The sequence below is a fragment of the Dermacentor andersoni genome, chromosome 5 (assembly GCF_023375885.2).
Source record: "Dermacentor andersoni chromosome 5, qqDerAnde1_hic_scaffold, whole genome shotgun sequence".
Classification (NCBI taxonomy): domain Eukaryota; kingdom Metazoa; phylum Arthropoda; class Arachnida; order Ixodida; family Ixodidae; genus Dermacentor; species Dermacentor andersoni.
Window position 1 is genome coordinate 175043770 of NC_092818.1, and position 25085 is coordinate 175068854.

Consider the following 25085-nt stretch of genomic DNA (forward strand, 5'->3'; position numbering starts at 1 on the left):
CCTGCATTCCCATACCACGGTCCCGAGTGCACCTTATGCTCCTTGTCCCGCAGCGGTAGCCCATATGGCTATCGTTGCGCTGCTGAGATCGAGGTCGCGGGTTCGATCTCAGTCGCGGCAGTCGCATATCGATGTGGGCGAAGAGAAACGCAACAACACTCGTTTACATAGGTTTACGCGTGCCCGTTGAGTAATCCCAGGTAGTCATATCCGGAGCTCTTCATGACAGCGCGACTCATATATCCTTGTTTTGGCACGTAAGTACCCCAAAATTTAGTTAGTTTAATATAATCTCATTCTACGAATAATTAGGTGAACATCCGCATTATTTTTTGTCAGGTGTAAAAATCGAATATCGATCGCAGCAGAATTCGCCGAACAACATTGCATTTGCTCCTGGAAATTTGTCTTTGAGAACCGAAACGTTAGAACCAACGATGCTGTTACCAGTACGAAAGCAACATCATGGCTGGCACATTTAGGTGTAAAATATGAAATGACTTTTTTTAATAATTGTGATAAGAAAGTATCATTTTGTGGTGTTATGAGCACTGCTAGGTATAGCACTGCGGAGACACTCCGCCCTGCGCAGTTTCGCAGATGCGCTACGTGTTTTTTATCTGCATCACTATGCATTTTAAAGGATGAAATGCGAAACTGATAGCCGTGTGACTGGCTTTACTGGTTTGACTGTTAACCGTAAATTAGAGTTCTGATTGGCCTTTGATTTGATGGGGATCAGTGGCTGTGTTATTTCTTCCTTTTCTGTGAGTACAGACAACCGCGAGTGGTTAAAAGAATTTAGCTCTGACACACAAATTTATATGTTTTTTGTGACGCAATGTCTGCCCCAAAATCGTTAAATTGTTTAAATTCCGCGCTTTCGACTCCCTAAGCATTTTCAACTACATTTAATTCTGTTTTATTACGTTCTCCTATTAGGCCTCCGGCAAAACAGGGAATGATGTAAAAAAAAAGGAAAACAAAAACACGATACTATAAAAAAAAGGCAATCAAATGGCTGGTAATGCTAACAGTGAACAGCAGTTCATGCCCATGAGCAGTCACAGTGCACCGTTGGGGTTTTCAGTGGCAGTACTTGATAGGTTTAGCGGCTGATAGGTTTAGCAATCCCTTCATAAGTACATATACTCACAATGTGTATTTCCTTGTATAAATGCTGAGGATGAATGGACTGGTAGCTGTATTTCTTGAATAGTTCCTGCAAAGCACATGTCCATTAGACGAAGATTAAATGAAGTCTTATAATAATTATTATACTTAAAGATATGAATGGCTTGAATGTTATATGTGCTATTTGAATCTTAGAAACTGTCTGTACGTTTTAAATGGTATTTCACTACACAGACGTTTCATTCGTCGCTTTTGCACGCGCTTCACGATCATTGACGCTGGGAAAATGTGTGTGTGTGTGTGCGTGTGTGTGTTTGTGTGTGTGTGTGTGGGGGGGGGGTTGTGTGTGTGTGTTTGTGTGCGTGTGTGCGTGTGTGTGTTTGTGTGTGTGCGTGTGCGTGTGCGTGTGTGTGTGTGTGTGTGTGTGTGTGTGTGTCGTAATCAACACGCGGTGATCATCTCAAAGAGGCAGACGGCGTCGGAACAAGAGGAATATACGTGCGATCGTGGCTCAATGGCTAGAGCATGGGGCTGTTGGGCTGGGGGGGGGGGGGGGGGAGGAGAGATAAGCAAGAGCTACTCCTCAGCAAGAGAGCAACAGTAGCACCCACCCACCCAGCCAGCAGCCACGGTCGGCAAAAGTCCGGGAGGGTTCGAAATGAAAGCTTCTATATATATAGAAGATGACCGCGGCAGAGCAGCTAACACATCACAACTGTGGAAACGGTCTCTAGAATGAACGCAATATCGCTTTTTGTGGAGGATCGCAGAAGGGCGCTAAAAGCGGCGGTCCCCCGCTCGCTAAATATAACGTGTCCGACCTACAGTAACAAACGTAGGTGTTTTCTTACATTTACTTACCGTCAAAGCCAGCCGAAACAAGTTGCTCGGAACCACATGCGCCATCATGCGGACAAGAGCTGCGCCCTGAAAAGAGAGACGACTTCGCTGGTGGCTATAGCGGTGGAGGCGTTCGTAAAAAAAAAGGCTTTTATTCGAATAGAGGTTAAATGTGACGGCGCCTGTGGAAGATGGCTTAAATATGCTATCGGGATTATTTGGTCAGGCAGACACGACTTGCACGACGAATCCGCTTGTTCAATTCGCAAATGACAAGCAATGAAAAAAAAAAATCGAGCTAATAAGGTTCTAGTGTGAGTTTCGATTCCGGAACTGTAGTTTATCGCATTCCAAAGTTCATGCTGTTTCGTAACTGCCTTCTGTCAGAGTTTTTTTACATGAATATAGATATACATAGTATATAGATAGATGGTCAGAATTAATTCTGTAGAATTTAGCAGATCATTTCGCCTTATCATATATTTGTCATTCGGGCTGCACAATACATGTATACTGCCCATAAACAGAAATCGCACTTTTCTTAAAGTTTTTTATTTGGTCTGGCTCTTGCGGTCTACATAGTACTGAGCGGGTTGTTTGTGGAAAGGGTATGATATATTTAGTCGACAAAAAGTGTTGAGCCATGAATACACATGCTGTCTGTTGACAATCAATAGGCTTCGAAGAAAAAAACTTCAGTGGGCATTATTTGGTGATCTAAACGAATATTTGTGAGGGTTGTGTGTCAAGATGGTAGTTGGTTGAACATATTGTGTCTACTGATATCGTTAACTGACACACTGTGAAGGAGCGAGGTACATCCTGGTATCCTTACTCGATTTGATTGACGATGACATGAGCCATGCTATTTCGCAAGGCGCGCGACTTTCCTTCTTTTGAAGTGATGCCTGCTAGCTCCAATTTTATGCTCCAGATATTGCAACGCAAGATCGCGATGCAATAGCTTTACGAGATAAAATTCCTCCAAATAACTGCAAACTACTAAACAGCAATGCGAAAAGAACGCACTAAACACTGTAATTAAAAAAAAGTATAAAGCTTTGTTACTAATAGTGATGAACGGCGTGTTTTATTTATGAAAAAGAAAATGAGAAGATCACTTTAGAAAAACTTGGGAAGAAAAAATATGAGAATCACAACGAACAGCCCCGACGGCTTCAAAAGATTTTACGTATTCCGCTGCCACATGCAGGGAAAAAGAGAGACATCCATGCTCAGACATATAAATGAAACGGCGCAGAGTCCCCTGCCGCACACAATTGGTCAACACTTATATACAGAGTGTGTGCACCTTGCGAAGGCGTTGAAGTATAATTGCACAGCATGTCAACTTCGCAGTGTAAAAAAGTGAGTCAAACATACCGTATGCTATAGTGGCAAGAGCTCAAATGCACTTTCTCAGCAAGTTACTTTGCCTATATTTGCAATCAAGCGCGAAGTTGCTCTTGGCTGCGTTAGCGGAACGATGATCATATCAGCCGTTCTTAATGTCAGGCGAGTGCATGTCGAAGCGCAGGTACACAGTATACCCACCTTAGACAATGTAACCATGTTGATGTGCTTTCGAATATCCGAAGGTGAGTTCAAGGGCCTGGACACTGCCGCAGACGAGTTGAACCCATCCGCCTCCATGGCGAAGTGAGCATCGGCCTCCAGTATTGTGAAGCTCTGCGTACGATTCGCTCATTATGCGATATGAGTGCAACGTTCATTGCTTTATTATTACTGTGAAAGCATTCCGCGGTGCGAGCGTTTAAGGTGCTATTAGTCTAGCAACGTTGAGCCAGACATGTGACAACCAACGTTCCTGGTCACAACCATGTCACATGCGTCCCATCAGCCCTAAATGAGCAGGCGCATATGCTATCATACTGCGTGTCGCCCACGTTCTGTACTGCCAAGTCAGACTTATAGTAGTCCGCCATTTTAATCCCTACTTGATCAGAGAAGTACGTGGTGTCGCGGCATCTTCCTTAACGCGTCGTTCATAGCGAATTAAACGCAGGCAAGTTCAGTTCACTCGCTACTTCATTTGCTGTGTTCAACTAGTTGCTTTTGCTCGACGCGTCTGTAGATAGTGACGCCAAAAATTCGTTGAGTATGCTACACCAGAAGCCTGACAATCGCTCAGAATCTAGTGAAGCCGCAACTTTGTCATCAAAATTTGTTTCAGGAGTAACGTCATCTGTTGATTTTTTCCTCCTTGAATATTAGAATTTCTGCTGATGAGTGCATCCTGTTTGTAGGAATTAAATAATGAAGATGACTGCCACACTGCGTTCACCTGCATGATTGCGCTTAAGCGATTGCGCCTTTTGTTGCGGGAAAACCGCCCCTCTATGCAACTTTATGAAAGGTCTCACTATTTAGCAGAAAATACTTTCTGCAAAGTGACACGAATTCTGCTCAGGAAATTCGAACTCTTGTTTCATAATAGAATAAACTTTTGTTTTTCAGCGCATCATAAAACATAGCCTTCATTATATATATGCAATAAGAACCATCAGCATTATAGTTTTCTTTGCTAAAAAAACATGTATCGATAGGGACAGAAAATTGTGTCGGGTGAGTAAAATTGCGTAAAAGAAAAGAAAGGTTTAAGCCTTGCCTGCTTCACCTAAGTATCGGAGGTTGCCGATAGGGACAGAGTTAAAGCTGCAAAAAGACAAAGCAGACACGAGTTCAGGGTGCTATGCTCTTCCTATATTTTAACATAGCTTGAAAATGCCGTTCACGTAAAAATCATAACGCTAGGGGGATGCGCTCGCCAACTTGATCACATGAGTTTGACCAGCGATGCAAACATTACGTTTCTGAGACTCCGGAGCTCATAGTATCCATAAAAATAAAGTGGTTTGACGATAAAATACACGTAAGAGTGCGCTCTGAGCTGGCCGATAACATGAAGTTCATTTCTGCTGCTTGAAACTAAGAGTAGCACGCGTAATGAGAAGCACTCATTTGGGTGACTTTTTCTTGTGTACCTTAGGAAAACCCTCAACAACTCGTGCAACCTTGAAGACTCACAATCCAAATTCCAGCGAAGCAGAGTCCAAGACAAAAACTACGCATATCTTACATATGCTTGGAATCTATTCTAATACGAAGCATTTGACGAGAAACGTGTGTGCTGGGTGACATGTCTTAACGTTTCGATTTACGTATTTGGAGCACTGATGAAACTCCTTGAAGGGACATCAGAAGCAAATTGGAGCATATACCTTAGGACCTGTTCTAAATACCATAATTGTGAAACCTCCCCAACACCTTGTGTAGTAAAACGCGAGATGCCATCTCGAGTACAACGCTCGACACACCAGCGCAATTGCAACTAGGGAACACCACACATCATACGTGGCGCTGAACTAGGCGGATCATCTGCTTTGTGTACGAGAGAGAACTAAGGAGGAAAATAACGCTTCGCAGCACTCTCAAACACCTACAAACGACCTTGCGGGTGCGGCGCGTTGGCTGTGATTGAGGGAACATCTATAGTGCCACCTGAAGTATAAAGAACGATACATCAGCGTAGAGAGAATGACGAAACGCTCGCACTTATACAGCGCACAACTAAAGTATACTCAACACAAGCTCGGCGTCTCACAGCGCTGTTTTCGCGGGGAAAGGATAGTGAAATCAGACGCGCTTCCGCTTATATAAGTAAATTGTTGCTATGCAAGTTGACACATGCGCCAAGCGTCTGAAAGCGCTAGCTTGCACGAGAAGGGCTGATAAGGCTGTTATACAATGCTAAGCTACTAGCATGCCTCTGTGACCTAATGAGCAGAGCATAAAGCAGTTGCGGTTGGGGTACCCTGGTTCAAAACCCACCATCGGACATGCAGACTCCCATGGAGATATGGAGACTTGAAATAATCAACAGTGGTCGAACAAGAGTTCTCTGAGACAAAGGGACTACTAGGCTTACATGTTTAAGCTAAATTTGGCACAGTAAACCAAACTTTGCATGTTTAGGTACGGTATTTGTCATTGTGATGCAGTAGGCCTCACGCTAGCGGTGGGCGCTGTTGCTTTTGAGAAGCAGCAAAGTGCAACTGCACAATATTCTTTTCAGCCTCTCGTGATTGCAAAAAATTAATATGAGACGTTTCTTAGACGAGACTTCTCTATTGAGAGCGAAGGTGCTTGCCACGCACGTCAGAGAATTTAACTTGGGCTACATATACAAGCGTTTAGGTATTGCCATCATGGCGAGGCGTAGCTGGAGGCCGCAGCGTTGACGCCTTATGAGGCTCTTTTCGAGGTTCCGCTTTTCGCTGTCAAGTTTTCGGTGGAGGCCCGCCCTTGGTACAGACATGCTTTACGCAACACAATAGCTTTTCGATCAGATCACACTTCAATGAATCAATATCCCACAAGATGTCGTAACCAGTGCTATACATCAGCCGCGGTGCTATTATTATTAACACACATGATTTGCCTTTTTCGAGAAGCAGCAGTAATTGGAAGAAGTATGAGCAAAGACGTCTAGACGGGGTGCCGTACCACTTCCGTCTGGGGGTCAGCCCTGTTAGCCGCTGTGTAAGTGATGTAACGAGAGATGCCCTCCTTGAGCCACATGTCGTCCCACCAAGCCATGTTGACCAGGTTGCCCATCCACTGTCAAAGAACGACAAAGGCCGGAACTTAAAATCTAAAATCCCGCTTGATAAGCGTGCAGCGCTTCATGCGGACGGGCTTCGGCCCAAAGCACATATGATATTGGGAACGGGAGAAAGAGGACGAAAAAAAAACTATCAGCGCATTCCTCCTTCGTGGGAACAAGAAAAATGAGGTTCCGAATTCACAAAGCCTTCCATTCGTACAAACTGTTCGCCAGTGGTGGCTCGCATTTGATAATAATAATATATGTCCGCTGTCAGAATTGGTCGAATTTCCTTTTTGCAAATCACTCTACCTTACGAACTGTTTTTGAGAACGTGCCTTTGGCCTGCATTTTGTAACCTCCCAGTTCTGCTTTTCCTACAGTGCGGCACTCCGAGTGAACGATGCCATTGATAACGGCAGTGCTGCCACAACATGCAAGCTAATGACGAAGGACGAAAAGAATTGAAAACGACATCGAACGTTAGAAAATACGGCTCTGGGAATCAATTTACAACGCTTTCAGTTTGAAAATACTGTTCGCCGCTTTCCAGCTGCCTTTTGTGATAAAAACTTCATTACGGCGATTATTCGGTGCCTGTTCTTACGGACACTTTTGCTATTGGACTTGTGGATGCGGGCTCATTACCTGCTGCGCGATCTTGTTGGCGATAACCCGGAGCGAATCGACCTTCATCTGGAAAGGCGTATCGTCGCTGCGGAAGGTGAGATAGACGTCCTGGAAAGTGATCATACCCCACTGGTCCATGGCCGGCGCAGGCAGAATCGGAGTGGACACAAGGTCTGCAAGCGAACGGCTTTCACGTGAAACGGGTGTCCACACCCCCGCACCCCACCCACCCGCCCCCCGGGTATGACAGTAGTCTAACCGACACCAAGCGCTCGTATGAGACTTTCCTATCCATTACTGATGGCTATGCGCTACAGACCAGACCCTACGAAACTAATATTTACCAGTGCTGTCTGTGGCCAGTCGCGTCCGCTTTATGATTGTGGCTAGGTGGGGTTTCCCAAAGCATCGAACACGGAGTGGAATGGCTTATTTCGTGTTGAAGTGTGGCAACCCAGCAGCCGTAACCGTTTTCTAGTGCTTGCATAACAGTGAACAAAGGGGCGTGTTATTGCGCAGGAAACATCGTAAAAAAAAAGAAAGAAATATCGGCGCTCTGGTCGAGGTATGCACAGGTTAGAAATAGAACCAAACATTGCGCTGTGTTTTTGTGCATTTCTGCGTTTCTCATACTCAGTGCTGTTTCTTTATCTCACAATATTCTTAACGTCATTTACGTCTCTGCCATGTCTTCTCCGTGATGAAACGACGTTCCACCCATGACTTGTATTTTAGCGAGAGTGACCTGTGGTACGGAGAATGGAACGAAGAGAATTGCCTTCCTTAGTCAGAGCTCCAAGGAAGCCGGTTAGGTTTACTAACAGGCCAAGACTTGATCTGGCCCATTCGCTTGCCCGTACCACAGGTCACTCTCACTAAAATGCAAGTTTGCATTGCACGTCAAGAGTACATCAGGTCCGAATGTGCCGATGCGTGGCCGCCAATTATTCATATCAACTGAGACCGTATGCGTGCACTGAATGCGTGTGCCTACCGAGCTTGGGGATGGGATAGTTCAGGCCGAAGGTGTCCTGACAGTACTGGAGGATCTTGGGTGCCACCTGGATAGCATAGTCCGCGTTGCGCACCTGCTGCGTCGTGCCGTGTACCTTGATCTGCGGAAAGCAGGGCCGTGCGTCACCACGCGATGAGAACCGTTACGCCATTACTCTCTGTACCACATAGTACACGCATGCGCTGTTAAGGAAAAGTTTCGCTCGCGAAGTAACATTGAGTTCATTTTACAAGCACACGAAGAATGCGGTGCGCCAAGTCCAAGAAGAACGTTCTCATCCACGTATACTAGGCAGAAAGGAATTGGGTTCAGTAATTTAAGCATGCCAGCAAAGACGACAAAAATGGCCAGTTCTCAAGCGGGAAGTTGAACGTTTTAAATACATAATAAAACTCAACATATACTCGACAGAGCACTCAAATAGCACAAAACAGCTCGTTGAAAGGCGTTTAACGAAATACTATTCTGCTGCGTAACTTTTCAGAGGGCCTATTTATAAAGTGTGCTGCACTGTATGGTGCTAGTGGTGTTCATTTAGTTTTCGCAGAACGTGGATATGTTTTATTGCTGGAGAGCTCAAAATTACGTTTTTTTTTTTTTAAATTTCGAAACTTTTCTATTTTACCAAATTTTAGAGGCAATAGACCGATGTAGCAAAATAAATAGTTTGCTCTCTAAAGTGAGAAAAGAAATCGTGCTGTTTGAAGCTCAACATTTCTTTTTATGCCTCTTAAAGGACTACTTAAACTCGATCGTTATTTTTCTGCATATTCGGATAAACGAACCTGTTACAAGGTGTCGCTTGGCGTCTGCGCGAAGAACACTCTAAGTGCGATCGAATAGCGTCCGGTATGGCCGCCGATCAAAAGAGATATTCGGTGATACACATTTTGGCCATGATAATGTTGTTATTACACGGCACAAAATGGTCGCGCCGGCGCCGAGTGACCAGACGTCACAAATAGGCTACTTATAGTTGTCGCTTTATACCAGAGCACTCCATGAGAGTAAGCCTCTCATTTCATGGTCTTCACCTCACCGAAATTCCTGTCATGAAAACTGCCGACAATTTCTGCCTGAGCTCATCTTTTCTTCCTTTACGACGTTTATAATAGGTTCGTTAAGCTAGAAGGCAAATGTGTGCGAACGAAGGGCATTTCGAATAGGGATTTAGCTTTACCGAAACTGCTAGTGCGGAGGAAGTATTTGCCAACAATAGTCACAAATGCAGGCAATAGTCAAATTTTTATCTTAACTGCTTCAACTGCACCCAGTAAGGCTTATTTCACATACTGTTTCAAACATTTTGTACGATTTACTATGCATAAACATCGATGGAGCCCTTGCAAATGTGAAACACTACTGTGCGCCAACCAACCTGAACCTTCGCTTTAAAAAATAAGATTGCCGCAAGCAGTGTGCTGTTGGCCCTTTTACGCCTACGAAAAGTACAAAAAGACTTCGCACTGACCATGGCATTTCCGGCTGTTACGTATGGCCCGATAACAAAACCCAGGCTGTGGCTTGGCATTGGAGGCGTCCTATCGAAATAGTCAGCCACGAAATCTCGGGACCTGGAGGAAAATAAGAGTGTAGTTGAAAAACAAAAGAAGGGAAAAGGAAAACAGCAGAGAAGATATTGTTAGCGATCATACAAGAAGGCCAGCTTAGCGATTTCGGCAGTTTGGTCAAAGTTCAAGGAGAAAGAGTAGCATAACGCACCGAAGTGAATTAAAATTTAATTAAATTATTCAGTGCCACGCATAAGAAACCACGATCTCACTATGAGGCACGCAGTATGGGAGAGTCCGGATACATTTTGGCCCCTGTGGTTTCCTCACGTGCACCTAAATCTAAGTTCACGAGCAGTTTTGCATTTCGCCCCATTGAAATGCGGTCGCCGCAGCCGGGGTTGAACCCATGACCTCGAGCTGTGCAGCCCAACGCCACAGTTACTAAGCTACCGCGGTGGGTAGCACAAAAGATAGTGCGGAAGGAAAACTAGAAGTGTGATTAAAGAAAAGGAAAAGTGTGTTATAAATATATTCGCTTTGGTGCATTATTTGGTTTTAATAAAATCTGCTTTGTAGCTGCAATTCAGCAAAACAGCCGATCAGTGCAACAACTGAGAGAGAGTCGACAGAAATAAAACGCACAGTGACTATTACTGCAGCTGGCCGGCAGCTCTTATGTTGTTTCGTATTTGTCAAACTATCAGTTCTTTTTTAGCGTGTAGGCGGTTCCATGCACGTTCTTTAAGGTTATTTATTTGACGCATTACTAACTTGGCGTGGACGCAGGCGCTCCTAAAGCATTATGTGAGGCTTTAAGTTGAACAAAAGAAAGAGGGGGGGGGGGGGGGGAGTGGGCCAATTGTTTAATGATATGGTACTTTGTATTGGCACTCTGATGTGATGCTGGCTGGGTGCATTTATTTAAAACGTTTTGCATGTATTTATTTTTATTTTTGCAACGCTTTTGTGCTTTGTCAATTTTGACTTTTTCTTGTTTGACTATGCTTGTATATGTATTCATGGTTATATTGCGCTCAGTTTTACAAACACGATATAAGGAAGGACAGGACGTGGACGGATGTAGCGCAAACTACCAACTGTTTAATACTGGTAAAGAACGCGCTTATATACAAGGAGATATGGAGCGGGGGGGGGGGGGGGGAAGGGGGATATATCTCCTTGTATATAAGCGCGTTCTTTACCAGTATTAAAACGTTCACCAACTAGCCCCCTTCATTGCTTTACTAAATTGTATATGTATGTTTGACATTGCGCCGGTACCAAGCACTGACTTCCGGGCCTGCGTGCCTCGTCAAGCTGCCGAAAAGCAGCTTTTTTCCGCAGTCCCGCCATATGTATGAGCGTAGAAGGTGGCAAACAAAACGATGTGACGGTCGGTCTGATAAAGTGCTATTTGCCATTTGTCGGTTGCCTTTGCTGTTAGCATCTCCCACATCACAATTAGCTAGCATCTGTTTTAACAAACAATTATAGCGTAAGAAAATGTCCGTAAATTTGAGCCCGGACACGTATTTACACAACAAGTTGCCCGCTTATTAGTTCGCAAGAACAGACTGCGTCAACTTGGGATAGCGAACGTATTATTAGCGAAGGCCCGGCAGGTAGGTCAATGGCAAAACATTCTCGCGAATGAAAACTTTTGTGGATTCATTCCCTGCGGGCGAATTAACAAAACCACACGTTCAAAAGAATGGTTTGTTATGGGTCGATCGCCTTCGCAAATGATATGCTTGCTATCACTATTTAATGACACTTGTTCTTCCGAATACCGACACTTCCACCCGAATTCACAAACATTTTAGTTCTTGATAGACGCTTCTTATTTGTCAGGCCCCTTCACCAGTGAAACCTTCGCTGTCTTTATTGGCTGATATTAAATTTTACAAAGTGACATAACGTAAAAACTACTGCTGGCCAATCCTGTTGGCGAACACATTATCAGAGAATGAACCAGGCTAATGATTGGGAAGAATAAAATGTGCAACGCAGACAAGGACGAGAGGCCAAGGAACACGGCCTAGCGCAACGACAAGCAGTGTTACATACTAACAAAAAATGAGGTGGGCCAGTTAATACAAAGTACTTTAAACACTAAAGTACAAAGTCCGGTAAGTGCACTAAATAAAGTACGCTTATGTACGCGGGCAAATTCTGATAGCGAACGTATTGGAGGATGGCCACTTAAGAAGAAGCTTTAGCTCAGGCCCAACTCCGAAACCGCTTATTCAAATACATGTAAAACACATAAACGCTTTTCTGAGATAACCCCGAACCAATTCTAACAAAATTTTTTCTATTTGAAATATAATGTTAAATTCTAGTGAGAGTTAAAAGCGGAATTTTGTTTTAGGGCCTGAATTTTTAAAATATAGTTTCAGGAATGTGTAAGTTAAAAAGAAATAGCAGCACGAAGATCACAAATTCTTAGCTCGGCGCTAAGAACAGATCTACTTTCTGTAAGCTGCGTAAGAAGTTTGCAGGGACGGCATGGCCGCAATTAGTACATGACCGGGGTTGTTGGAGAAGTATGGGAGAGGCCTTTGCCCTGCAGTGGGCGTAACCAGGCTGATGATGATGATGATGATGATGATGATGATGATGATGATGATGAAGCTGCGTCCATTAGGCCATCCAAAGCGGACAAAGTTGATAAATCAGTTTATATCTTGCGAAAATTTGTTACATTGTTTACAAGGGTTTTGCGAAAGGTCTATTCACATATTAATTTTTTGAGAGACATGTGTAATACATCAATTTTGTCCGAGTTAGATGTACCATTAGGCGCAATTTACAAAACTGTGATATCACATTTTGTTGCTGAGTTAGAGTTGTAAACATGATAGTTTCGTTCTCTGAGAATGTGCGATTTTTGTCAATTTTCATTAATAAATTGGCAAAATAAATGAAAAATTCGAAACCAACAGTCACTAGATTCTAACGTTTGCTTTAAAATGCAACAAACCTTGTCAAATTTGGTGGAGTGGTTGCCGGGAAAAACGATTTCTCCTTTCCTGTGTATTTAGACAGAAGCACCCGAGCTAAAGCTTCCTCTTAATGAAAGATGTTCATGCAACTTAGTTAGGTATAATCTAACTAACACAATGGAGAAACAGGAGGCACAACTCGCCAGCTCAGACCCGAAGGTGCAGAAGGATTTTCTTGGTCACGTTCGGCTAGCGGCAGAAGCCATTGGAGCCCTGGACTTGGGGAGCCACTCATCAAGCTCCTAATCCCCTATCCCCCTTTCCCCAATTCAATAAAGTTATTCTCTCTCGCTCTCTTGCAAAACAAGACCTATGTGAATTCTGGCCCTGGAGCAGAATTCCTAAAGCATTTCGTTCATAAGGGTTCTTTGCCGTTGATCGAGCGCTCTCGCTATTATTGTCCGTTTGGCTGGCAGATACTCTTGCGTACAATTACTTCTATATAGAGCAAACTTTTCTTCTTTTTTTTTAGAAATACGGGTCCTCGTATTTTGCTTAAGGCCGTTTCAAAGCCCAGAATTTGAAGCTCGACATTCTGAACAGAAAAGGAAATAAGGCAAGCGCCACGCACTGACAAGACAATTTTGCCGGTAAGAACTGGTGCAGAGGTCGGCATGCACCTGTCCACGGTTACCTCTCCTCGCTTTTCGAGAGCGGCATGTTTGAGAAGCTGCGGTAGTGGCTGGGCCGCACCACCACCAGGTCGAAGGTGGTCCTCAGGGAGGGCTCGTCGAAGCACGGGAACACCCAGCGAGCGTAGGTTGGAAAAAACTGCGTCGCCACAACCGCGCTGTGTCGAGAAAAAAAAAAACAGATACGTCACATGTTTAGCACCTGCGCGGATTACATTTCGGGATCTGTGCGATCACATTCTCGACGCAAGAGCTGTAGGCCTCCTTTAAGACGACAAAATCTTTCGTTAAACGTTCAGATACGAACAACGCGTACTTTTTCGGAACTGGACAACCTGAAACAAGAAAACATAGGTTGAGCAGTATACCTCTCACCACCTCCACTGCCTCTTTCTTTTCTGTCATCTCGTGTTCTCCCAATTTGCAGTGTAATGTAGTTTTCGCGTGAGTGATGCGTCAATGAAGCTGACAGATGAGAAAGTCTAGATAAAATAAAAATAAAACAATAGACATAATTATTGCTTTCATGTTCGCATTATCTGACTGGCAGCGTTCGTGACGCATCCGCTTGCTTGTGGCGTTTGTCGAAGTGATTTTGCGGCATCCCAGTTACGTGGCAATTACAGGTATATGACAGCTCTTCCGGCGCACACTAAATCGCGGCACCCGCTATTGGTGATTGAGCAATGCACTCGCTCACAGCGATGGTTTTTGTAGCCGTCGCAAAACTAAGCTCCGCGACAAAGAATTGCACTTTATATATCGACCAACTTAAGTTTCAGCTATAATTTGGAACATTTTGCAAGTATTTTGAACTTGCCTGATTAGAACGGCATTCTACATACCATGAAAACGTGTACGGAACAACGTTTCATACATTTGAATCGCATACTATTTAAATACATATAGTAAATAAGTGAGACTATATTCTAGTCGCATAGCCACAGCTATCCGGGGCAGTGTTCTGTAGAGCTGTACTTATTATCCTAAACATTGCTCCACGCTCCTGTACTTGAAACCATGTTTAAGTATGCAATCCCGCATACTTAAATATGGTTCCAGGTACAGTCGTCCGCGCCGTGACGCGGACAGCGCAAACGCGTCTCGAGTGTTAGTATATATAATTGCTTCCGCAATAATATTAGCAATAATTTTGCTCTTATAACTGCAACCTCAGTGGGATGAGATTAAGAATGCATAAGTTTAGCCGATGTGGCTAATATAGAGAGGCAAACTGAGCTGGTGAAATCCGGATTTTCTTTGTACTTGCATGTCGGTTTTACGCCTGCAAACTGTCAGAGCGACCGCTGGCTTGTCGACTTGCTGCTTTCGAAACACTAATTTGCTTTAAACTAGGAAAGTAGAAGTTCTCGCATTTTTAACATAAGTTTAACATCCGCAGTTGATTACTGTTGTAACTTAGGAAGATTTGTTGAGTCAAGAATATTCTCTCCGCTTAGATATGGCTCCCAAGGACTCAAACAGAACAAATTCAGCATTTGAGCATTCACTTGAATAATTGCTTAGCACACTTCTTAGCTCGGGCTAGATAGATGACCAACCACTTCCCCGTTATGCTACCGAGTTGAATGTTTTGCTCATCGGGCCCTTCGATCTGTTTTAGGCTTTAGCCTTCCCTTCTAATAACTTCTGTTGCCGTCACGCTAGCTTAGTGGTTTTGTTTGACGCAAGTATGTGCAGATGTCTAGCAAGTTCAGAAGCTTTTACGCTTAAGTAAGCCATGCCAAGGGTCTCCAAGAGATTCTACTGGGAGAGTGGCAGTAGAAAATTTACACTTGCCCATGGATACAGCAACAAAGACACCTTGTGCAACTTAGTTCAGCTTGGAATTGAGTACGCCTTCTCCTTTCTGTCATGTGTGTCCCGTTGCTTTGAGAAAAAAAAAGCAAAAGGAAGGTAACTCTAGCCTTTCCCGACTTCTGTAAGGCTACTCACACGCGTTCGTTGTCGCTGACGAAGTAAGACTTGTAGATGCCACGTGGTACGTTCCGGATGGCGCCGGCAAACTCAATGGAGAGCGTGTACGATTCGTTGAGCTCCAGTGGCGTGTCCGTCTCGATCTTAAGCATCTCGAGGTCATCGTTGATGGCCATCTTGCCGATGCCGACGAACGTTTTGTCAGCTTCCCGGACGAGCGTCGTCTGCTGCTCCTTGATGGTGAACCCGGACGCGTGCAGGTACACCGTTTGCGTGGGCTTGACGCATCGCAGCAGCACGATCGTCTTGCCCAGGTAGTAGGTGTCGCCGAACATGAAACTTTGGTCCCGGTTCGCGTCCATCACAATCTTGGCGGGACCGAGAGCAGAAAGAAAGGGCAATGTCGGTCGACGCCGCTAACAGGAGCCACAACAGAAAGTGCTATACTCCCTTACTTATTCCAGCACTGTCACTAAACGGCTGCCATGGAAAACGTATATATATATATATATATATATATATATATATATATATATATATATATGATAATTTTAGGCTTTATTAAAGAGCGTTTTGTTAAAGAAAAGTCAGCGGTACAACAGTGTATTATGGCGAGCTTAATGGCGCATCTCACCAAACGGATGTCATTCTCGGAATTCATTGCAAGTGGATACGACTTGTAAGCTCACCGGTTACAATTCTGAAATTGCAATATGCGCCGTAAAGTAAATAATTAAGAAGTTAATTAGCGAATGTTCGTCAATTAGTCGCATATGTGTTTTAAAATCTCATGCAAGTAATGCCCGCCTCTCTAAACAATCCAGCTCAAGAACTATAGTTACGTAATCTGCAACATGCGATTTTCAAACATTCCATAAAACTTTAAAAAAGAATCACCCCACATATGCGATACGTGAGGAGGCAAGGACGGCCACCCAAATTCGAGGAGCGCGAGACACGCGCAACGCACAGGGAAGTGTGTACTATCACAACTGCGTTAGGCGTCGGGGCATCAGAAGCGCTGTAAAGGAACGATATGCGCGAGGTATACCGCGCCGAAGAGCGAGCTATTGACAGACCTTGATCATGATGTCATAGTGGAGGGGAACTACGTGGAGCGGCAGTTTCTCAGGAAAGTCGGAACGCGGAGGAGGCAGGTAGTCATCGTCGGGCGAGTAGGCGCGCTCGGACAACAAGTCGGGGCCCTGAGTGGCAGGAGCCAGGCTCCCGGGAAGCGCGACCGGCACCGTGCGCTCGTCGCTCGTCCTGGGGCTGATGGGCAAGCGCGCCGCTGGATGCGGGGGCCGCACCAGGGAAGGAGGAACGGGATTCTCCACTGGCGGCATCACCGGCTGCGACAGAGGGATGCGAGATGTTCGATACGTGAGGTGGGATTCGCAGAGCTCGACCGCTGTGGTCCAGCGACTCTGCCACTGAGCGGGACGTCGCAAGCTCTGTTCTCGGCCATTGCGATTGCATTTAGATCGCAGTGCTTGCTTGTTAGCCATGGTCACAGAGACGTCTCCCATATAGCGGACTCTCTAGTTGCCTGCATGAAGGCGCGAACCTTGCTGTGCCGTTGTGAAAAAGGAGTCGTTAGCATTTCCCTGGCGATTTATCTCCCAAGAACTCACCAAGCCCAATGTGTGGTCAATATTTGCCTCATGTTCTAGGACGAGAAATTTTTTTTTCAGTGTGACATTGCTGTTTGGGTCTGATGAGGAACGGAGGGCAACAGATCCTGCAGTGGAATTTCGGTACATAATTAAGAACCTGAAGCGGTCGGACTAAATCGGGAACGTCCTACTAAGGTATTCTTGATAGACCATGCTTTCACGTTAAAATCTGGGAGTAAATTAAAAGTTGGATCGAGAGACGTTGTCCTATGCTGCTTTTATCTTTAACAACTTTTGACTCTGCGCTGGAATAAAAGGTGAGAAAGGAGCCCCACACATTCCCTCGCGAGTTGTCAGTGACAATGGCGAATGATGCATACTCAGGAAAATACAAGGGCACTAAAAGAGATAGCAAATTTACTGTCACGTCAATGTACAAATAAGTCCATGCTGGCTTGGATTCGTTATTACACATAAAGTTGAAGCAGCAGACACAACAAGAACTATGCTATACGTGTGCGCAGCGAGCAAATTGAGTCCTTCCGTCAAGACAACACCAAAGGTGGTCAATAGTAATAAAATAAACGCCGACTCCAAACAGCAAGAAATACAACACATTTCGGCTTCCGTACAGGAGCCGAATCGTATTGTACTTTATGTTCCCAGAAAAAAAAAAAAAATCCTTGAGATCAGAGGTTGATTGGGTACGCGTGAATAGATTGCGCAGGACGGCAGCATAAACGGCGGATGGAAAGCTGACGTCATTCTGATTCGTCGTGACATCAGTCGTTATAATTATTAATGACTCGAGATGAAAAAGCGATGTTGGATTTCTTTCAGCAGCCAATCACATGCTCCCCTGCCCAAACAATATCATATACTGTACTGTCACTGTAGAATGTTCAACGATAACAGCCCAAAACACACCCGTTTAGCCGCATTAGTCGTATTGCTCCTTGAGGTGCCTTTCTAAATTTCCAGTTTCACCGATCTATACGTAATTGCAATCCCTCACCCATGTCTTGAGGCACCCATCGCGTTTTACTCGCGCAGTTGAGATCATGGAAGGATTCTTCGGCAAAACCTTGTGGCTTGCAGCTTAACCTTGGCTTCATCGACATATACTTTTATTGGTTCTGAGTTGCGTATTTTTCTTTTTTTGCTTCTTGCATGCCATAGTTTGCGCACCTTTACAACCAGGCTGTACCGAAATGATGACGACTGAACTGGCTATCTTTCGGGAACACTGTGCTTGCAGAGTGACGTGGCGAAGACAAAATGACGAACTTATGGTAAATTACTTCTGCGCTATGCTCCACTATACCCGCTTTCTGTCTCTTCCTCTCTCTCTTCTTTCTCTCTTTTTTCTTTTCTTTTTCTGCATGAGAGATTTTTTTCTCCACTTTATTGAGATTTCTCAGTGTATAGGACTTCCCCTTCTGCAGTCCGTCTCCCCGTCCACACTTTCGCCGTCACAGTCGTACGCACGACAACAAAACTCTAAGAAAAGTTTACACCCTTTGGAGTGTGTATCTGCCACACAACAACAATCGTCATCTGTCTTTCCCGCATTTCTTTTCTTGAAAACGCTGCACTCGTTACTTTGCTGTCGGAAATACTATGTCGTGCTGATAACGCGCATGCCGTTCAATACTGGAAAGTACCGGGCTCGCCGCGTTAAAGAAAGCAAATGCGGACAAGACAGATGACGATTATCGTTGTGTGGCAAATATACACCACAAAGGGTGCAACTGTTTTTAGAGTGAAGAACGCACCCGGGGCGGCCTGGCAGGAGGCGCGGGGAACGCCGGTCCTTTCCTCTCGGGCATGTGCGGCATGAAAGGCTTGCGCACCAGAGCCGGAGGTGGCGAGGGCATCGGCGGCGCGTCGGTGGGCTTCTTGGAGCCGCCCATGACCAGGAGCCAGAGGACGATGAGGCCAGCCATGCACACGATCACCGCTACCGACACGTTCATCCGCGAGAACGGCGTCTTGGCGTTCGCGCTGCCACCCGAGGCAGCTGCCGACGAGCCCTCGGAGCCGCCGCCACCGAATCGGTACGAGCCTCCTGCAGCCTTGCTCGAGCTGCTGCCGGCAGCAGAGCCATCGTCTGTGGCCGTGGACATGCTTGCTGCGCGTAAATAGCTACACAGAGAAATCGGCAAGGGGTCAATGCGTGGAGACCACGTACCGGGTCAAACGTCCCGGCCATTGGGCTCTTACGTTTTATGCTGCTTATTAAAGTTCATGACTGCTCATTTCTATAGCCCACGTTGTTTTCCCGCATTTTGGATAGGGTGTTTAGTATAAAAGAAACAAGGAGTTGAGCTGATACCACGTGGGGCTTATTTCGTGCACATTTACGGCGTATTTGTGGCGCCGCGTCTGCGTGCATCGCGGAGCGGGATAAGCAAGCCAAATCAACATTCGACAGTTCGCCCGCCAGCCCGCCCAACTGTTCGCTCGCTCGCTTACTCTCACTCACTCACTCACTCACTCACTCACTCACTCACTCACTCACTCACTCACTCACTCACTCACTCACTCACTCACTCACTCACTCACTCACTCACTCACTCACTCACTCACTCACTCACTCACTCACTCACTCACTCACTCATTCGCTCGCTCGCTCGCTCGCTCGCTTTAACTCGTAGCAGTTGTTTTCACACCCAGTTATAAGCATACACTCACCAGTCACGGGCTGATGGAGTGGGAACGCGCCAACCGTCTTCTGTCGCTCACTGAAGGCCGCCTTATTTCAGCGTCCCATGGCGTGCCCTAGCGCCTCTCGCGGTTTCCACCTCCGACGGACATGCCGCTGAGACAGAACAAACTTATACAGCCACTCAAACATGTAAAGTGATTGACTGATAACTTAGGGAATAAATAATGAGAAATAAAGATTGATTGCGAAATAAAGATTGATAGTCTGCAACATAACACCGTCAATACCACCGATTTGGTTCCTTGATACAATCATAAAGGTGCCAGACAGCAGCTTTACAGCTTCGAAGACCTGACAGTAAGTTAAACGCCTAGCACACAGAAAGTTCTGCTTCTGAGTATCGTGGTGATATTATTAAAGAACGGAGGAATAAAGAACATGAATTAAGAAACGCGGACTGATTCACCACATTCAGTACAATTTATATAATTTACACATTCGCTGGATATGCACATAAAAACCGTCTGCGATTTCATTTAGCCTGTCGAAGAGGCCACCAGTATCTTGAAAGCAGCAAAATTGTAGTTAGAGATAATCTTAGCAAGCCATAGTGAATCAAGAAAGGGAGAAGTAGGGATGCAGCTGTGTGCAATGAGGTAGGCCTCTAGAGGTGAAAGTGCGGATGGCGACGCTGCCAGGACGGCTGGTTTATAAATACTGTAACAAGTTTTACGTTTTGTGATAATGAAAACTTAAATTATTATTTAATCATATGAACATTAAGTCAGTGCGCGCTTCAGGTTGGAAATATAACAAATGGCTATGAAAGGCAAAATTGTCATCCACCCGAATGTAGCACGAAGCTACAAAGTGGTGGATGACAATTTTATCTTTCATAAATGCTTCCTCCACTTTGCGGGATTCTGCAGAACTGATTTGAAACAAATGACTATATAATGTGACATATATATATATATATATATATATATATATATATATATATATATATATATATATATATATATATATATATATATATATATATATATATATATCCTTTTTGGTTTCAAAATGCGCGTGATAGATAATCCTGCAGTTTTACGACGTCGTGAAGCACACAGTGTTTTTCAAACAACTCGCAAAACAGGTTTATTTCTCGAGCAATCATGTTCTTTTTTTCTTTGTCCGCGGTACCGAAGTTTTGAACACAGTGCTCGGCGATTAACTTCGCTTCCTGCTTTTTTTTTTTTGTGGCCTTGAATATTCAGCCTTGCATATATGCATGATATTAACTATGATACGGAGAACACCGTGCACAGCGCGAGAATGAATGATCTTAAGCGGTCGATAGCGCCAATGTCCACTCAGATTAAAAAAGTCAGGTCAGTTGTCACATAAGGCACACAGGCTTGCATAGTTAATGCATCTGGTTTAGTAGCATTGGGGGTCTCAACTGAGCAAATGTAGAGCAAAGAAATCAGCAAATCAGTTTACAAACAGCAGAAAAAAAAAAATTGTCGAATCCGCACGATTCGACAATTCGTCTGACGGATTTAGCGTTGATAGAAAATACAGGTGAGTGCATACAGGCGTTACCTAACGGTAAAGCTAGCTTCATGCTGGCCCTTTCTCGCCAAGGGATAACAACACATGCTGAGCGCGCGTTTCGCCTTGCGAATGAGTTGCGGAATCTTACTTCAAGACTGCATTGAGACGAGTGAGAAGGAATCAGTACTCACACTTCGCGCTGGTCGAAAGAGTCTTTAACTGCGGGTACTTGCGAAATTTGCCCAACGATGGCACGCGCCCCAACCCCGAGCTTTGTTCTCTTCTTCTGCGCGGTTTTAGACGAGGCTATACGGTTTGTTGTACCAAGTGAAATGGCGCTGTCGGTGATGATGATGATGAAGCCTAAATTAATGGCACAAACCCACTATGGGGGATAGGCCACGAATCGGGTGGTAATATGACTGAATAAATAAAAGAAATTAGTTAATAAATAACACAAAAAAGGAAAATAAATATATAATCCAAGATGAAAAATAAACTGTGAATACATGAGATAAGTAGTCATCAACACTATAGTAAGCCTTGCGTTGATAGGAATACTAAAAAAAAGAGAATAAAAAAAGGACATACTTAAACTTGATTAAGTTAAATTTTGAATAATAATACTAGTAAGACATAAACTGTGAACCCGCCGTGGTTGCTCAGTGGCTACGGTGTTGGGCTGCTGAGCACGAGGTCACGGGATCGAATCCCGGCCACGGCGGCCGCATTTCGATGAGGGCGAAATGCGAAAACACCCGTGTACTTAGATTTAGGTGCACGTTAAAGAACCTCAGGTGGTCGAAATTTCCGGAGTCCCCCACTACGGCGTGCCTCATAATCAGAAAGTGGTTTTGGCACGTAAAACCCCACAATTTAATTTTTTTTAAAACTGTGAATTTGTGCTTTTACTTTTTGAATTTTCTAAACTGAAGTAGAAGTTGTCTTCTGAGGAGGACAGGCAAGAACCATGTCGTTTAAGAGGCACGAGCTAAATTAAATTCGAGAAAAAATATATCAGGGGGTTAACCTTCAATTTAAAAGTTTTTTTTTTTAAATCACCTGCCGCAGATGGCATAATTGAATTAATTGCGCTGGAATAATCAAAGAGGCAGTCAATACTTGCATGAAAAATGAGTGTATTGAAATGTAAAATTTGTGTATTTAAATGTGAAAGATTTGAAACAGAAGTCACGAACCGTTTCATCGTACTGAAGGGAAGAAGCAAAGCAATACAAATATTGCAATTTATTTTCTCACTAGACGGGGAAATTTTACTTCTTGCTCACTAAAGTTCAATCACTTCGACTTGTGTCTTCACATTGAAAGCATTCAAATATTATTTGACTGCTTGCAAATGGCATGGTCAGGGGTAAAATAATAATAAAATTAAATGGGACATTTCACTACTCTCGTTACTCGTGAACGCATGCGTTAAGTTGTTAATACGAGAAGAAAGAGGGTTAACCAAGGGGCCCGATTTTTATTAATAATATCATGATTGTGTTGGTTGCATCATTGTTAGTTGATTGTCGTGATTGTCGTTGGCTTCTCATTATTCGATTTGTTGATGAACGTATACTGGTGATAAATAAAAAATGTACTACACTTGCAGCGTGTAGTTATTTTTATTTTAGGCTGTAAAGTGATTTGGGTTATATTTCCTGACTGTAATATAGAATGAACTATTGATAAGATATTAATATAAGTGTATATGATATTAAAGCTGCTCACTTGCTTCTAGTTGAGGGGTCTGTCACCCATAAACTTGTGAATTGACATCAGTGAATAATCATTCTTGATCTAACCATCATTAAAATCGTCATAATCAAAGCTATAGTTCTGCAGGCTACCAATGTAACGATGACGATGGCGATGTCCTTAAAGCCAGTGTCACTTACCTATTATGTAGGTTCGGCCAAAGATAGGCGGCGCGGGCAATATGTGTATGAAATCTTCAGCTCTTGTTCGGATCGCCACATTGTGCATGAAAAACACGAATACGATTACAAGAGAATTGTTTCTATACATTAACTTATGATTTTTTCTAAGGTGCACGTTCATTTTTCGAAAACGTAACTGAACTGGAAACGAAGATAGTACGAAAGGCTTCCGTGAATTTTATAGCGATACCTGTCAAGGATGCTTCGTCCAGCTTTCATGACATCTGTCACAGAATCATCATAGTTCATTGTAGAACAAATACAAGCACTGGGGCGCTTGCAATAAACGGCGCTATAGTAAGTACACTGTAAGGGGGATTTGAACCATTACGCTTGTAATACAACCACGTTTTGTTGGTGGTTCATCACCGTCATCGTCGAAATAAAACAATTTCACACGGAACCGTTTTTCTTCTCTACCCCTAATTGTCAGGAAAGAGGCGAAACAAATTCAATTCGCCTAATGGATGCAGAGCGATTCGGCTCCGGTATTATCGATCGACGGCGCGTGACCACTCGAAACCACGTGACAGTTGATCTCTTCCACAGAGTCACGTTTGTCGCACGGTCTCCGACGCAGCGGTCAGTGCTCCGTGCCGTGAGAAGCCTGCCAATGAGCGATTGGCTGTCCAATCGAGTCCGAGCCTGCCCATTGTTCCCCGGGGCGTCCGGAAACAATTACCGCGACCTTTGCGTGAACGCGCTCGAGCGAGTATGTCACTTCCGGAAGCTTGCTGACGGGCAGATCCGGTCATCGCCTGCGCGAACTGCAGCGGCTGCAATTACTAGGGCAGCAACTACGCGCGGTCAACTCAGTGTTGAGAGAAAAATAGAGAGTGGGTTGGGGAGAGGCATAAAGAGGATTTAGCGACCCGAACGCTAACGCCCTTGTTTTTTACGCGCTCCAAGAATGAGGTCCACACGTACCTCAGCGCTGCCCATGTTCGCGGTGTACCTTCAGAGCGCCGGGGAAAATGGCATCTCTGGCACTTTCTAGAGAAACAAAAAATGATGAATGGAGTCTGATGATCGCGTGCTTCAGAAAAATCAGTCGTTTCTTCGGGTTTGTCTTCTTAAGCGGCCCTCGCATGCAGTTCCGCGGTTGTATGTGTGCCCACTTTAAGCGAGAATGCGACATGCCCTAAAATGTGGGAACAAACCAGCTTGTACTCTTCTCTTATGCGGAAGTTAGCCTTCACTGCAGCAAAAGGGGAGGCGACCCTACAAGGTTACCGTATACGTGACACGTCTTGCTCGGCCACTTAAACGCACTCTACCATGCAGAATCACTTCGCTAGTAGGGTGTAAAATAATTTAGGCCCTTAAAAGTGAATAAAGGTGTATTTCCGTCTATAACTAACACCCTTACATTCTTGTTGAATAAGGGCGTAAATTATTTTACAGTGTACTCCATATAAGAAAACGTTCTCACCCGCCTTAGTGGCTCGGTGGCTGTAGCGTTGCGCTGCTGAATTCGAGGTCGCAGATTCGATCCCAGCCGCGGCGGCAGCATTCTGATGGAGGCGGAATGAAGTACGTCACACTGGCCTCCAGCCGAGTCTACTGGAACGTGAGTTGGGCTATTTCAAACTCACAACAAAACAAGAACGAGAGAAAGTAGAAGAAAGAAAGAAGAGCGTATTAGCCTGCCGTCTGTCAATCTTAAGTGATTGCGATTTCTATTTCTTGACGAGAGGTGAGGACAATGCTATATGTGCAGCTGTTTTCATTTTCAGTGCTTTCAAATGCGAAGCATTTCTTGGCGAACATTTGCCACTTTAACATTATGTATCTATCTAGCCACCTACGTCTTGGTGCTCTCATGGTGCTCTCGTTAGCTTGGTTTGTTCCAAAATTGGCATAGAATGACAAGTGTGTATGACGATCATAAATGATCGGTCATGACATGAAAGTTATGACATGCGTGCCATCTAGGTCAGGAAACAGCCGCCTATGTCTTGGTGCTACTATGGTT

General features: G+C 44.5%; 1 protein-coding gene across 1 annotated transcript in view; it reads right to left on the reverse strand.

Annotated features, from left to right (window-relative positions):
* LOC126532194 (aminopeptidase N-like) overlaps positions 1–19189 on the reverse strand; it is a 37000-nt gene extending 17811 nt beyond the window's left edge. Inside the window, exons 1-11 of the mRNA XM_050179865.2 lie at positions 18727–19189; positions 16415–16687; positions 15354–15703; positions 13400–13555; positions 9718–9820; positions 8226–8346; positions 7250–7404; positions 6502–6615; positions 3529–3663; positions 1996–2061; positions 1157–1222 (exon numbers count right to left, since the gene is read on the reverse strand). Of these exons, the coding sequence (XP_050035822.2) occupies positions 1157–1222; positions 1996–2061; positions 3529–3663; positions 6502–6615; positions 7250–7404; positions 8226–8346; positions 9718–9820; positions 13400–13555; positions 15354–15703; positions 16415–16687; positions 18727–19077 (1890 nt within the window). The 5' untranslated portion in view covers positions 19078–19189. The remainder of the gene's footprint in view (positions 1–1156; positions 1223–1995; positions 2062–3528; positions 3664–6501; positions 6616–7249; positions 7405–8225; positions 8347–9717; positions 9821–13399; positions 13556–15353; positions 15704–16414; positions 16688–18726) is intronic.
* Positions 19190–25085: the final 5896 nt, after the last annotated feature.